This window comes from Rissa tridactyla, chromosome Z, assembly GCF_028500815.1.
Source record: "Rissa tridactyla isolate bRisTri1 chromosome Z, bRisTri1.patW.cur.20221130, whole genome shotgun sequence".
Lineage (NCBI taxonomy): Eukaryota > Metazoa > Chordata > Aves > Charadriiformes > Laridae > Rissa > Rissa tridactyla.
In genome coordinates, this window is record NC_071497.1 from 42440945 (window position 1) to 42457131 (window position 16187).

At 40.8% G+C, this 16187-nt stretch overlaps 1 protein-coding gene across 2 annotated transcripts in view; it reads right to left on the reverse strand.

Moving 5' to 3' along the window:
- Positions 1-6434: 6434 nt before the first annotated feature.
- The window catches only part of DAPK1 (death associated protein kinase 1), a 98073-nt gene continuing 88320 nt past the window's right edge, over positions 6435-16187 (reverse strand). For both annotated transcript variants that reach the window (XM_054185411.1, XM_054185410.1), the window contains 5 exons: positions 14896-15093; positions 12547-12685; positions 11122-11242; positions 9455-9643; positions 6435-8844 (listed from right to left, as the gene is read on the reverse strand). In XM_054185411.1, the coding sequence (XP_054041386.1) occupies positions 7612-8844; positions 9455-9643; positions 11122-11242; positions 12547-12685; positions 14896-15093 (1880 nt within the window). In that variant the 3' untranslated portion in view covers positions 6435-7611. The remainder of the gene's footprint in view (positions 8845-9454; positions 9644-11121; positions 11243-12546; positions 12686-14895; positions 15094-16187) is intronic.

A 16187-nucleotide genomic window follows, 5' to 3' on the forward strand; every position in this document is an offset into this window, starting at 1 on the left:
ATGCAGAAGTCATGACTCTGCTGTGGTAGTTACTGTGTAGATGCATAAGAACGAGTTGTGGCTCTGGAATGATAGTGGATTAAAAGAGGTTCTTCTGTCAGGTTTTGAAACTAGTTCTTCTAATGACAGAAACAATTTGCATATTGCTTCACTTACCAGTCAAAGTAACAGTCAGCATCAGTCTCTATTAGTAGCTTCTATGAGTAGAAACTTGCTGCCAAAGGCTTTGTTTCTCTGTTGGGGAAAACTTTTCTTTCAGGGGTTTCATTGAAACCACATCCTAGAAAATAATGTGGACCAGAGATGGAGATGACAAACACTTGCTCAAAACAAGTGGTTTCCAGCGCTTGTACAGAAACCAGTTTCACTTCTGGGAATAAAAAAAGTGGAGCCCAATGAACATCTGAGTGAGGCGGGAATGCCCCCCTTCCTGCTTAACACTGGCTTTACACAGACGTGCACAAATGTCAAACCCGAGTTTCAGAGAGACCGCTTTGTGCCTACAATGCCTGTTCCTGAGCTCACTGGTAGAATGCGAAAGCTGCTGCAAGTCAATCACACCATAAAGAAAAGCGTAAAACAGTTTCTCCTCTGTTCTCTTCAATATATGTGATATTTTGTGTTTGCTGCTAATGGCCTGAGAAATCCAGAGAGATCGCACCCACACTGCGCAGCTGAGTTGTGCTGGAGACAGAAGCATGGTTTGACTGACAGTAGAGAGAGGCCCTGTGACCAGAATAAAAAACACGCGTTTATCTGGCCAGCGACAGCAGCTGCCGCGTCCATTTGGTTTGACCTGTGCTCTTCCCCCATGCGAGACCTGACTCGCCTGGTGCTGCAGACGGCATTTCACACGAGTGACGCGGCAGTCTTTCCTGCAGTGAGTAATTTAAAGCAGAAAGTCAGGTCCGGTAGGGGGACTGTGAAACTACTGCACTAGCACGGAAGACTGGAATATTTAAATTACTGAATGTCCTTTGTAGTGTAGAATACGTAAAGCAAGCCGGAATTTCGCCCTCTGTCTTATACCTTCCTTTGGTGGCTACAGGAGTTCTTACAGAGATTTCCTAGCCGTGATAGTAAGAAATACAATAACTGCTAACTGCAGAGCGCTAAATCACAGCTGGGGAAGTGATTCTTCATGTAACACTCCTTGACTTTCCGCCACTCTTGGAAAGATGCTCTCACTGTTTCATTAAGTGGAAATGAACACTGACCCTTGGAGAATGAATGGCAAATGGGGAGGCCATTGAGTGGCTCTGTGTTCATTCTTCACAGCCATCCCGTACACCACACTGATAACAGTAGATTAGGTTCCTTCTCCTGTTCTAAGAAGGCAGCAACAACCGCTTTGCAAAGCACTTCTCAGCCAAGTAGTATTACCTGGGATACAAAGGTCTGGAAGTCCTCCTGGTAGCACTTCCAGACTCTGGGCCTTGGATCGGTTCCTGAAGCACGCAGGGAAACTGTGTTACTCCATCAGTTTAAACATTCACACAGCTCCTTGCTGAACCTCTGTATGCTGCAGGCCTCAACCTTCCTCTGAAATCTTTACTGGCGCTCGACTGCCAGGTCTAACAGCTGCAAGCTATATTTCCTTCTGACTGTGAGCAACCGAGGAAATTTATCCCATCCTATCTGATGCTAATTTGGTTACGGTGACTCAACCCCTGCCATGGTTTCCAGGCTAATTGCTACAACGTGCTCCAGCTGCCAGCACAATCCCCAGGGGTCTGTAGAAAATTTTGATTTAAAGTGTTCTGGTTGTAGAGGGTGGTGGTTTAAATCCTTATGTACAATCAAGTCAAAGAAATCTAATCCTAGCTATCAAAACCTTTGATGGGTGGAAATGCCTCCAAAATAATCTCTTTCCTGAGTCTTCTGCTGATACGTACTTTAGGAATGATGAAATAATCCACACTATAGGCTTAGGAAATTAGGATCTGCTTCTCTCCTGCAACTCACCTGGGTTTGGCACCAGCTTTCATGTGCACTGACACATTGCCTTCAGCACAAAATTCAAGACCTGTACCCTCTGTTTTCCACAGTAATAAAAGCTTTGGCTTAGCAGTAGTTGATTGCAATTGCACTCACCACTCTGCAGAATAATTATTTTTTTTGCTTCACATCTGCAACGAATAGAAAGAACTAACAAAAGATGCCAATGCTACAAAATTGTAGTGCTTTGTAGGTGAATTTAGTGATAGCAGGATTTGCTGATGTTATCCCAATGTTCCCAGCAGACGACCCTTCTCTCTGCACTCCCTTTGCTCAGCTGATTCGCTCTGCCACATACATTTTGGCTTGTAAGCAGTCCTGTGTAGGGGGTGGACAACTGGGACTGATTCATCTCTAGGAGAAACAGACTATAATGATCAAAGTATACTTCTTTGTGGCCAGGCTAAAAGAGCAGATTTTGCAATGCAATGCGCAGCCCAAAAAGTGAAGCACACAGTGACTCAAAGAGTCACACACACACACGCGATCTTTTACCAGCATCAGCATGGTAAGCATGCGAGAGCCCTCCCTTCTCTCCCACGTTTCCCTGAGAACCGTTCTGAAAAGCACAGCTTTATTCTCCCCTCCCCGTGCACCACGTGCTGGTGGTGTCTCACCCTGCCCTTACTCATTCATACAAATTCCACCCTCTTTGCTGGGTAATCCCCCCACCTTCCCCCAGCCTTCACTGCTGAGATGCAGCAGAAACATCCTGACTTCCATACTTCCAACACAAACGGCCTGAAGCTTCTCGAGATCCATTACACTCAGCTGTGACAATGCCCGAATCTGCAGGGAAGATGCCTCATTGAGCTGCACTCTTTGGATCCTGTGCAGGTGTGAGAGAGCACGTATTCCTGAAGTGGGACACAGAGCCACTAGAAAAGCCCGAACTACTGCAGCAGGTGCTGTGTTGTTTCAGCAGAAGGAGGGAGTATGGGCCCAGGCTGTCAACATCTCTGCCAGCATGCCTAAGCATTTACTCCTGTTCAAGACCCCTTATCATTCTGCACAGGATTTTTGCTAGTTTTCCTCTCTGCCTGGGAAATGCTGAGTGCATATTAGTTGTGTAGGTGTCCTAGGCTTAGTGACAGCAGGACCCAGAGTTTGGGCAAGACAGTCCAGGTTTGCACCGTCTCAGGGCAGGGCTGTGATTTTTAAGGTACATCCAACTGACTCGGCAACAGGGTTGCATGCTGAAGAATGATGTTTAAACATGCATGTTTTGGATTTGGACCTCACCCGGGGTAGTCTGGCTGGTGCAGAAACTCTAGGTCAATTTGGTTAATGCAAACCTGAACCAGGTCCACCAAGATCCCCATCTGATTTTGAGGCAGCGTTAGCTGCTGGCCCTACTGTTCCTGTAAAGCTTGTTATGATAAACAGTGCATCCACATGGAGGAATCCCATCAGTCCTCTTTTATCTACAGCTCATCTGGCTTTTGGAGACCCAGGCACTTCCACCTGCCAAGTCTGAGTGGCTTGGCTGTAACCTTTTTGGCAATCAAGTACCTCAGTCATTGTTAAAAACTGATTTTCTTCCTCTTTTCTACCCACTACCTTGCCTTGCCTTCCAAGCCAGACAAAGACTGAAAAGATATGGGAGTGAATCTGTGGTCCTGTTTAATGGTTTTTTGTGACCTGCTGCACTGAGTTTAACAAGCAAAATGTCAAATAGAAATAAATTTTAATATTGTACCTAGTGCTTTCAGGCCACCTTCAAAGAAGATACTGCACTACTCCATCCCCTCTGACCTAGAGAGGTTTCAGCCAACAGCACACTTCATTTACTTTGTTTGGAGTTACAACTCGGCATTACTCCTCCATTTCATTGGTGAAGCTGAAATAGTGATGTGATTCAAATTGAGGCACCTGTTACAAACAACGATGCTGCAACACAGCATCTTTGAAATACAAAGGTTGCAATGAACTAACAGGTAACTTCTCCGTGGAGTGGGCAATGCAGCCAGCACAGGTTTAGGACCAGCTCTAACAGCTTCACCATTGTTGTCTCTAGAAACCTGACCATTTAGGAAACTGTCCTCTGGCTCCTTTCTAAGCCTCCTGGCTCTCAGTCTCTTGACACTTGGGAGTTGCTAAACCCCTGTAGTTTCATAACTCTTTCTCAATCATCTGAATCACAAGGATCTTAAAACCTGTGGCGGTCTCCATCTTACATCCTCTTAAGGCGAGAAGAATCATATATATCCACCTCCACCCAAGGTCACCTCTGGATGCCCTTCTTGAACCACCCTTGAAATCATTTGCATGTAGCCACTGATCTCTTGTGGCTTTCCAAACTCACCGGTCAGGTCAGAAGCAAAACTCCCACAGACAGTAAAACCAGTAAAACCTAATACGAATAGCAGTACGAAGCACTTTCCTACCCTATGAATGCCTGGGAGAAAAGACTCTTACACTGGAAAAATGGTTTGCAACTGGAAAAATGGTTTGCACCAAAATGCTCACTTGCTCCCTACCTTCACCTTCTTCAGAAAATTTCTCCCGAATTTGAGTCCAGACCCCAGTAACATACATTTCTAAACTGCACGATCATCTGTCATGCATCTTGGCTTTGAGCAACTGTGTTGCAAGCTTGAGAGTTTGTCCATATTATGGATTTTGAAGACAAAATGAATGTTGGGGCTAATCTGCTTTATCCTCAAAAATTGTTTCAGAAGCTCTGCTCTGAAGCTACAAAGAAGGGCAAGGAAGAGAGTCTCCTAATGGTTTGTATCCAGCTTCACTTATTTCACCAGCAGGAGCTGAGCTTAGCATGTTCCTTGCACAAACTATACATAATTTACATTTATGGCTAACTTTTTTGATCTTGCAAAGTCTTGCATTTCCTCCATTTCTGGAGTGAGGCAGGCAGGATCAGTGCATTTTAAACACAGTTCTAAAAACTGTGGCATGAATCTCTGCTCCTAGTTGCATTCACAAAACAAAACAAGAAACCAGTAGAAGTGAAGCAACTGGAAGGATGCCCCGTTGTATCACTGCTAATTTTTTTTGTCAAAATTGTCATTTAGGACAATATCTTTTTTTTTTTTTTTAAATGTCAGTAGTACATGATTAACAGGAAAACAATCCAAAGCTATCCCATGACTGTGATTCACTTTCCTGAACCTACTACCATGAAAACTGTAAATGATGCAATAGGCTGTTACTGCCATTCATAGATCCATCATAGCATCCGTTAAGTAATTTATACTCCAAGGGCTGCATTTTACAGTAAATAGAAACAGAGAATTGTCAGGAACATGCTGTTAGGAGAAAAGAAAAAAAAAAAGAAAAAGAATACTGCATCAATGTTGGTAATCGACCATGCATCTTGAGCGCACGTAAAGCATCTGGGGAGGCAGGTAGGGAGGAGCTACCTGGTATCGCAAAATCTTGCCACTCCGCCACACGCAGTACAGTGGTGAATCAAATCCTAAACTAACAGACACCACTGACAGCCCTGCATGGGAAAGCATCTCACAGTAGTCTCTGCTCTCGCTGGACTTGTAATATGAAGTCCCACTCTGCAGGCACACAGACTCAGTGAAGGTAATTCCAAGTTTGATGCCTGAAGAATAGGCCTAAAGAAACCAGCTAGAAAATCAAAGTATTTTGAGATGAGAAAGACCCCCCCACGTAACGCAATCTGACAGAAGGGCCGAACATGTCCACAGCTGGGAGGTGAAGCGTGGTGGTGGCCGTGAAGCAACACAGGCAAACAGGGGCTGTGGGAAGCTGGGCTCTTCACTCAGCAACTTTGAGCAGTGGTGGGAGATGCTGAACTCAGCTGACAGAGGCAGGACCCACCGATGCCCAGGGAAGGATTTAATAAAGCAAGGGTAAAATACGCACAGCAAGGCAGTGGGAAATGGCGAGTAGCATTTTAAGAAGAGTCCTTTTAACTCCTTTGCAGTATATGCAGGGTGGAGGTATTGTGCAGAGCTGCCTGCATAGAGTGCCGTACAGAGACTGTGCAGCTATCAGCGGGCGACACTGAGAGTTTAAATAAGCACCAGCAGCACAGTCCCTCGCGTGATGAGGGAATCCGTAATGTGAAGGACCATTACTGCAGCACAGGCTCTAACGCAGTGTTCTCCCCCCTCGCAACACAGCATAATCTGGAGGATTCCTGATGACAGACTCGCATCTGCTGTTCCGGTTTTCGTTGTAAAAAAAACACAAAGGGAAAGCTATGCAGCAAACAGCTTTGGCTTGCCGTTTGTCAAAATGAATGCAAATCCCTCTGCTGCAGAGGGACCACCTCTGCAGTAAACAAATCCATAAATATTCCTCCAGCGCACTGAGAAATCCCCCTGAAGTGGAACAGGAGGTTCCTACAACTTCAGAAGCCAGGCATTGCCTCTCCAGGATTGCGACACTAAGGAAAAGAGAAATTTTGGTGCCTTCCAGCTACAGAGTATGAACAACGAGGATGCAACAAGCAACAGTTTATTTGTAGAAAAATCCTTTAAAATTTTACTACATTGTAAGATTAAGGAAAAAATAGTATTAATATATGTACATACAATATATATAAACAAACACACATCGCACCATTAAACTTACATGCTTTTTAAAACAGAGAATGGGTTATATTCCCTCATATCAATTTTAAAATTATCACTGCAAGAAACCTTGCTTCCTTTTTGTTTTTATCCCCATCAAAGTTTTCAAGTACAGGAAGTAAGTAATGCAGGATCTAATAGTAGAAAACCTTTGTTATACACAAATTACAATGACAGCTATACAATATTATTCTGCAGTATCCAACACTTGTGTTTTTTGAACTCTATAATGATAACGAACTTTTACCTGAGGTGCATGGAAATAATGAAGCATGGTAATTGGCAAGTTTAAGAGATTTTCACATTATGATTTGACTGTAATTGAAGTTGATTAGGTATCACACGTCTATACCCATAGTACTGGCACAAGAATGCTCTGCGTGAGTTATCACCAATGTCTTAGAAGTGCAGGAAAAATTAAAAGGCAAGCACCACTTGCAATGATAAGCATGCAGACAATTTAAGTGAAACAGAGGTAGCATGTTCTTGTAAATCCAGCAGGGTCATTCAAATCAACTGCACCCTCCCTTCTGCAAAAGGCACTCGCTTTTTCAGCTATAAACAACATGGTTTTAAATTCAGTCAGATTGACCACAAATGGTGGATTTCTCTCCTTACAAATATAAAAAATGTTAAGCAGAGGACACAATGAAGAGAAAAAAACGGGTGTAAGAAACACACATTTCAGGTAATATGTGCTATTCCTTTCCCCCTACCTTTTATGGGGAGAATCAAAATGTTTTATAAAACAGCTGCAGTACGTAATTCAAAAATTAAGACTTTCCAGTTAAAGTGGCAGTATTAAGCAGCACATTATGTATCAGGAATAATTTTGAAACACCAGAAGTACACCAGCCTTTTTAATAGATAAAAAGCAACAATTCACAGTAAGAAGTAGAAAGTTGATGCACAAAAAGGTGGTGCTGGAGAAGGATAAAGATCCTTTGAGGTAAAACCTCATAAATGAAAATGCACAGAAACTCTTGTACTGTATCTTTTTTTTTTTTCCTGCAGTTTGAAAGGACGTCCATGCAAAACACTGCTCTTACCGTGACACTACGGAGCTAATTGAGTTATAAGATGTGCCACTGTTGCAACTGGAAGCATAAGCCTCTTGACCATTAGCATCTAAGTTTATTTTAAATACAGAAGATGCCTTCAGCAAAAAGTCTGCTGCATCTCTGCGACCTAATTCCCTCAGTTTAGACATTAGGATACCTACAGTGCTCTCAGGAGCATTACCCCACTCCTGCAGAAGGGCATGGACTGGGCTTGAGAGAAAGTCATTTTGTGTTCCATTATTTGTATTGTACTTTGCAACAAGATCAGGGAGGCCCAGATTCATGGCCAGAAGGCACCAATCTTTGCCCATAGGATCAGGTGGATCCAAAAGTCGACTTAGTTTTCTCCTGGTAAGTAGATTCAGATCGGAAACATGAATATCCATTCCTAGGCTTCCCTGGGAGTAGACATCAAGACACCCAAAACACAGTATACTGCTAAAGCTCTCTTTATATCCCCCCATAGTGTTAGTTAGTGATGTCTCTTTTTGACTCTGTGCACGGAAAAAGTCTCTAGGCTGGTAGACCATTACTGGTTCATGATGCTCCCTCAGCTGCTGAGGACTAAGGTAGTATTTCACGGTCAGAAGGCCCGGTAAGGTTGTGGCCATTAAGTTATCAATGGTGCTGCACACAGAATCCAGAAGTAAGCAGCACTTGATCTTCTCTGTTTCCAGTCCTCTAACTTGAACCTCTATACCCTGACCATGGTTGACCAGCAGCACTAAAAGCTCTGCTCCACGATTCATAATCTTTGATCCATTTACCCACAGACGTATATCAGCATCTCCCTCTGAGCTTTGCTGATGAATCCACCTGCAGAGATTCACCTGAACTTTATGAAAAATTCCACAAGGAAATGGGGTAAGATGTTCCACAGGAACGATTCTAACACCACCATAAATCAGAACCTCATCCTCCTCATCTGTCCAAGACCTGTGGAGATTGTCAGTCTTTATGAGAGCAGGAATATCCACCATTGCTCCACTGCTAAGGTCCCTTGCACAAATATCCATGGCATCCAAAATCTGTATCAGTTCTTCCACATCACTGTCCATCACCAGACGCTGGATATCCTCTATGGTGTACCGACCTCTATAGTGATGGAGGGCTTTTGGGTTCTCCACTGACAGGATTTTTGCAAGGACGTTTGAACAGAGCCAGCGAGGATCCAGAAGTACAACATCTTGGACAGTTTCACTCTGCATAATGTTAATCTGTTTATAAATATAAAAGTTACTATTTACATCTTGTGGAGTGCAAGATGATACCCCATCTTCTCTCCTTACTAACTTACTGACCCAATCATTTAATTAACACTGCTGACAGGAGAAAAACAAACAGTGTATTTTATTTTCTTGCAATTATTTGGAACAAAGACCATTTCTTGTTCTTGATTGCCACTAGTAATGAAGCCATTAGAGCCCAACAGCTGTAAGGCCTAGCCATGCCTTGCAAGCTACTTATGCAAAGACGTTATCCTATGATTCAATTTCTAATGGACACACAAATTTCTTATATGCAGTGAACACATGAGGCACTATCTCATTTAAGACTATAGCATACTTATCCTTTCTGGGTATTTAATATCCTTACAACTAGATCAATAAACTTAATTCTCCCTGTCTCAAAGAAACAATGTTGAATGAAACAGGAGCCACAAGACAATAATGATAACAAAAAGTTAACCAGTCTCTACTTCTTATGTCTTAAGAGGGAGGAGGAAAAAAATAACTATAGACATTTGCTTAAATCCCATTAAGCAATATTCTACCAGAGCAATATTCTACCATTGCAGAGATATGCAATTTAGTTAAAAACACTTACTTCTCCTATGCTATGCAACTGCTGTGCAATATGCCGTAGGTCATCTTCACTTGCTAGTGGATTAAGCTGTTCCTGTACATCGTATACAAACTGCTGCAAGGACATCAGCTGGTTGGGTCCATTCATTTTTCTCCATGAAGGCAGTGTGGAGATTATTTTTTCACACAGATGAGTCATAGGTGGGCAAGTCTTAGAAAAGCACAGAAAACATCCATTTATCATTCTACTCTGCTAAGAGTACTATTGTTGTTGGGTTTTTTTGTTTGAATGGAGGTTACAATACATTCATGATGCATATTCATGTCCAAAGAGTTCCCCTTGTGATGGACCCTTACTCTTCCACGTGGCATTCACTTGACGTAAGATCTAACTTTTCTTAATAAAGTGAATTCCAGAAACAACTTTTTCACTCAAATAAGCAAACTTTCCAAACATCACCATGATTACAAAGGAACAAAGTTTGTTTTATATAGTCCTGCCTTCTCAAACATGCTGACCACCTGAAACAGTGACTTCAAGATGTATCTATCAATTGCCTTCATGCATCTAGAAGTTAATCGTTATTTCAGAAATTGTCAACTTCAATTAAAATCTGTACTCATCAGTATCTGTACAGGATCAATTTACTTCAGCAGATGAGACAGGAGAGTACCAGATATGAAGATGGTACTTTTATCTATTGATTGTCTTGGACATCACTGATGCCTTCATCCTACACTCTCAAGCTGCAGCACACACTTATGCAGCAATGCTCTCCAGATTTCAAGCTAGTGACCATGGCTACGATAAGTTTTGTCAGAGAAAAAAAGCTTATTAAGTCAAGAGACCATTGGGAATGTAAAATAGGCTGAATTTTGCATAAAACCAAACATTTTCCTCGATGTTTCCAGAATGAACTCAGTAATACACTCACTTTTAATTCATTTTTTAAAAAAATACCTATCAGAAGTAGCTGCAGAAAGTCTTGGCATGTTACACAAGTAAGAGGGCCTTTCATATGAAGAAATTTAAATCCATTTGTCACACGCTACGTAACAACTTGACTTGGTCATGGTGATTCATGATTCATGGTAATGACATCAAACCACGGCTATTCTACCTTTAGTCTCATATACATATACCTACACATACATATACACAACTCCAAGCACATATTTTTCAGTAAAAAAGTGCAGTAAAAGTTAATGCATATTCAATTCACACATCTATATTGGGAATTACCTTTCTAACAGTTGACGACACTGTTCTAGTCTGGTGGGTTTTTTAATGAAAAATGTACTTGCCTGAAATATATTCTGTTTCTCTGTAATACACTCATAAAAAAAAAAAGATTAAAAACAAACAAAAAGGAAGGTCAACACTGGAATCCAAACAGCATCAGTTCAAAATACGAAAGTATAACTTGGAACCGAAATTCTCAAATCGTTTCTTTTCAAGAGAATTAATTTTGGTGACCTGTACAACACACCTACAATTCTGAAAAAGCTGACCGACTCTGTGATGTCAGGAGTTTGTTTATCACCAGGTCTGTCAAGCCTGCTGCCAAAAACATGAAACAGCACTGGTTTCTTTAAGTTTCATGATGTAAGTACTAAACTTACAATAAATTATTACAGAAGATTTTCACATTTTGTCTGGCCCAACCCAGACCATTAAACATTACTTACAGAAATTATTTGGCTTCTTATTTCTTGCAAGTGATTTCGGAGAAGCTTCATATCTTTAGACCCAGATGCTCCAGCATCCAAGACAAATAACTTGTCTGAAATTTGCAGATCATTTCCAAATCTAAAAGAGAAAAGGTGAGCAATTATTTGCTTAGTCCCAAATCCAGTTTTATTTCTTAATCCAGTTGTACTACACTCTTAAATTACACAATAGTTATTTTTCTTCAAGGAATGATGAAAAAGTTTAAGTACTGATTACGCTAAGGTAGTTTATAAGCACAGACAGCTGCTCTCAAATTTTCTTGAAAATAGAGATGTTGAGAGAAAATCATCTTTCCTAAGGAACATGGATGAAGATGCATAAGAAAATTACAACTGCATCACAGTACTTGTAATTACAAAACCAAACTTTTTACTAGAGAAGGGACACCAGGAAATAATTCTTTTTAAGGTCTTCATATTTGTTGTTTTCTTTCTTCTCACTTTAAATAGTTCAGTTGTCATTGTCATTGCATAGTTGTCAAAACTATCTCTGTTTCTTGCTTCCTTTTGACTTTTCAACTGCACATACTTGTCTTCTTAGCTCTGGACTGATTTGGATTCCAACACCAAGGATTACACACAGGTATTTTGTGTTGCTTTATTTCAATTGATTAAGATACTGCCTTGCCACTGTTTTGCTGGAATTCCTACAATGGTTTCTTGTACAGTCCAGACAAGTGTCTAAGTGTCTGCGTTCACAGGAATGGATGGTTCCTCGTACCACGAATTAGCACTTATGTGCTCACTGTGAATATAAATTATTGTTACTTTATACAATAGTATGTTCGTGAAAAAAATCCCTATTTCCATCTACAATGACCATGCTCTCCAAACATTTGCTGAAGAAGGCTACAAGTTTCCTTAACTTCTAGGTACCTCTTGGCTGACCTCATCACCTGTGTGACTGTCACTGTGTCCAACTCTTCACAAACTGTGTATAGAGTACCTCCAGGCTTCCTTCACCTTTTTTCCTACCCGTCCTAAACCAACTCAGAGCAAAGGGTTGCTCTTCTGTAAGGCACCAAGAGGTCGTAGCTGAGAACTGCCCATTTTTCTGAGACTGGTGCAAAACCCGAACACCCAGATGTTACACAGATGGCTGATATGGGCCCTTGGGTGTATCCCAGTGTTTACAGGGTGAGACTTCCTGAGCCTCCACTCATTTTTGCACCACTTGGCTCATTTTAGCTCACTTAAGGCAGCTTGCTCACTATAATACTGGTAATTTTTGCAAAATATAAGCTTCCTGAACATACTCAAAATATCATAATATCATAAAGTGTAAGCCACATAAAAACCTTTTACATATTCCTGTGCATGTTAGCATTTTTTCTTTCCAATTGACGTGTTTAAACACTACATATAAACATACTCCCCACTTACCTGTTCCTGATCTCTTTCAACAATGACATGTCTTTGTCATACCAAAACTCTCCCCCAACAGGCCGAGGAAGATTCACTATGTCAGCATGTGTGGCGACCAAAACAACACGCAGGGGACTTTTCAGCTTCCCACCAAATGCTAGAAGAGAAACAAGAGCACCCCTTCACTATGAGACATGCCTATGGCGATGGCTCTTTGCTGGGAAAGCAGCAATGCATTTTACATTCTTCATACCAATCACTTTTGCAGTGGATTTACCAACTCTAAGCACAGCCATACTGTGCTTACACCACTGGTGCTTTGGCTGTTATCTGCCTATAGGATTATCTGTATACTGTCCAACTTGAATAGCCAGACTCTTTGAATAACGTCAGATACATTGATATTACATGACTTTATTGAATAATGTTTTTGTTAAAGCAATAACACTAATGATATATCTATTAACTACAAACTATAATAGTGTGAGGAAAAATAATTAAAAATAGCAGCTTCTTGAAAGGGTTTCTCATAATCTTTGGATGGTCCTTAATACTACAGGTATAGAGTAGAGGATTACACGTAGAACACAAAATGTCTACAACATTCATACATTGGTATGAATGCTATTTTGCAGTACTTACACAAACAATGACCTCTCACTTAGGTGAGAGTTAAGTAGGAAAGCTTGGCAGAAACCATGAAAAAGAATAAGAGAGAAAGAAAGACACAAATGGAATGAATGAGGTGACAGTATGGAATGCACAGTTTTCAATCTTTTCTCAAACTGATCTTCCCGAAAAGGGGACACATCATTAAATTATTTCTAAAAAAGACAGTACATCCAATCCTGCTGTTTTAGTTTGGCAAAACTTCACATGGGAGAAATATGCTTATATCACTTCTCAGTTTTCATCAACTAAAAGCTACAGAATCTTGATTCAATTACAAAAAAACATATTTTCCCAAATCTCTGCATAGCACTTCAAGGTAAGTATTTTAAAATTGCATTATTTTTTTTTTTTTGGCAGTTGAAGGCATGGATACCTGAATTGAGCTCACCAGTATAAACAATGATTTAAGCGAAGTATCTAAATACTGCTGATAATTAGATCAGCAAGAAGAAACAATTAAGTCAGATCTTAACTTGGTCAAACCAAGAACTAAGTTTCCTTGCTAGATTGAGGAGCCGTGAAAAGATTTCAGCAATTGCAAATTAACTGTATTTTCAGCTTTGATACTTTTCTGCAAATTTCTGAGCTTTTACTTCCGGAAATAATTTCATGTTGGTTAGATCTAAATGCTCATACAGTTAACCTTGTGGTTAGACCTAAAATGGAAAATGAAAGGCATGCAAATGCCGGAACTGAAAACTGAAGGTCTGCCTTGGCTCATCCTTATTATCTGGCTGAGATAGTGCATACAGAATCGAGCAGAAAATAAAAAGAGAGGGGAAATACTCTTCACACTATGTAAGTATTTGTTCTGCTTGTCTGGTGAGTCCCTAGCAGCCTAATAAATGTCCATGAGAGCTGAGTTAGATCCACTGGCTGAAATAACATTTTGGTTCATGGATAGAGACACGTGTCAGAGCTTGGCTCGACCATGAAACTCACAGTCTGCAGACCAATGCTCAGAGACAAACACAAACAAATTATATGGTATATATACCTAGACCTACAGACCCTTTAAGAAAAAAAAGCCCTCAGAGTTGTTTTTGTTTGCCTGCCAAGTACCTTCGTTCGTTACAAAGCTTGCATATAAAACAAGTAAACTCACTTAAAACTTGTGCAAAGTTGGAGAAAGTGTGAAGTGAAATTTACTAGAAATTCTGTACTCCCTGATGCTCCAAAAAATTAACGTGTTTGAAGTCCAAATACAACTCTAGTTAAGTATGTTACAGTGGCACGTATTGAGAGGTAATGCCACTCCACAATGTCGTTCTCTCCTGTTCTCACTGACAAGACTAATTTATGCTGGAAACACTGTTAACTGGACTTAGATATAGGTAGAATATAAGCAATGCGTCTAAAACTGGTTGGTTCCAACCCTCTGAAACTCTTTTCCACGCAGCTTATGTGACATAAAACTTCATCTGCCATTTACGGATGTAAATCAGAGTGCCACAAGAGGCTGCAGTGTACCTCATGACTCTTTTAGTTGGACTAAGTGGTATGCACAACCCTTCAGGCTTGTTTCACAGATAAAATTCCCTTTCTGTAACAAACCCTGTGTAAAGTTTGTTTGAATACATGCGGATGAAGACACATAACAGCACTCAACACAGAAGATGTACAAACTTCCAGAGAAACACAAGAAGCTTTATCTTATAGTCCCCTCCTATTTCATTAACAGATAGAAGAGCATACCTATTGGCTCCTCAACTGGGACTAATGATTTCAGGAAACTGAGCCAAAAGGTCACTTGGTTTAACTGGATTTCGTAAGGCTCCTCAAGACTAAAAAGCACTATGTGAATTGCAGTGGGATCATTTGCAGCAAAATAATCGTAACAGCAGAAATACACAGGATTCCCAGAGAATTCCCAGATGCTGAAGTCGCCAACTCCTGAAAAACAGGCAAACAGATGAAGAGGTCAGATCACACTCTGTCAGTAAACATGAAGCATCTTTCAGCCATGGAAAGACAAACAAAAGAGTTAATCTGATTTAAACTTTCACAAAGATAAACTGTATGCAAACGAGAAAGCAAGACTGCAAATGCAATCATGAACAAACGGAACGGGTTTCAGTTGGTCTCAGAAGCTGGGTCCTCACAACCTGTTCCTCTCTCACATTCACTTCTCTAGGACATTCAGCTGGATGCCACCTGGAAGCACCTGTGTGTTAAATGCATGCAAACCTTACACATTAAATTGGCCTTTGCCTTCCACAACAGCAACAGATTTTGTAATTCCCTTGAAAAACAAGAAAAAAGGCTCCCATTCTTTTCCTGCTCACCCCCAAAAGCTCAACATTTTTATTAATTTTTCTTCTTAACATGCCACTGCTGGTAGTAAAAACAGCTGAAGGAAATTCTCAAAGAAGCCACTCTGCTTTACAGAATTGTACCGTTCACATCATATTGTTTAAGTCAGGACTGAATAATCACCATGTTAAGGATCCCCACAGCACCATGCTTCTTGTTGCCATCTCGTTTAGCTGCAGGTGGGAAAAGTATTAGTGTGTTGCACTGTATGGCACTTCCCAGACTCACCATCTGATTAGGGTGAAGTCTGGTGCACTTGTACTACGTCTATTTAAATAAATGCTGATGAAGATGCACCTCAAACTTCTAGAACAAAATAACCCAGAAACCTCAAATATGCTGTTATGAGTACAGCTATTCAGAGTTCACCTATCTGCACGCTTTCCTTCTATATCAACACAGCACAGAGAAAGAAAAGAAACCCCTTCTGTCAGTCTTTTGCACAATTCTATTTCACTACAGAATTTGACTTGGTTTCAAATTACACTGAAAGAGGAAATTAGCCTGGACAAATAAGGAGCTTTAGCTACATGCCAAACTCTTCAGCATGTAGGACAAACGTTTTGTCACTGCATGTGTTAGTGTGCATATACTGCGTTCATAAATAGGTTTCTCTCTCCAAAATAAAATCTTGATTAATCCTAACTCAGCCTCAGAATTGTGGCTGCTAAGGC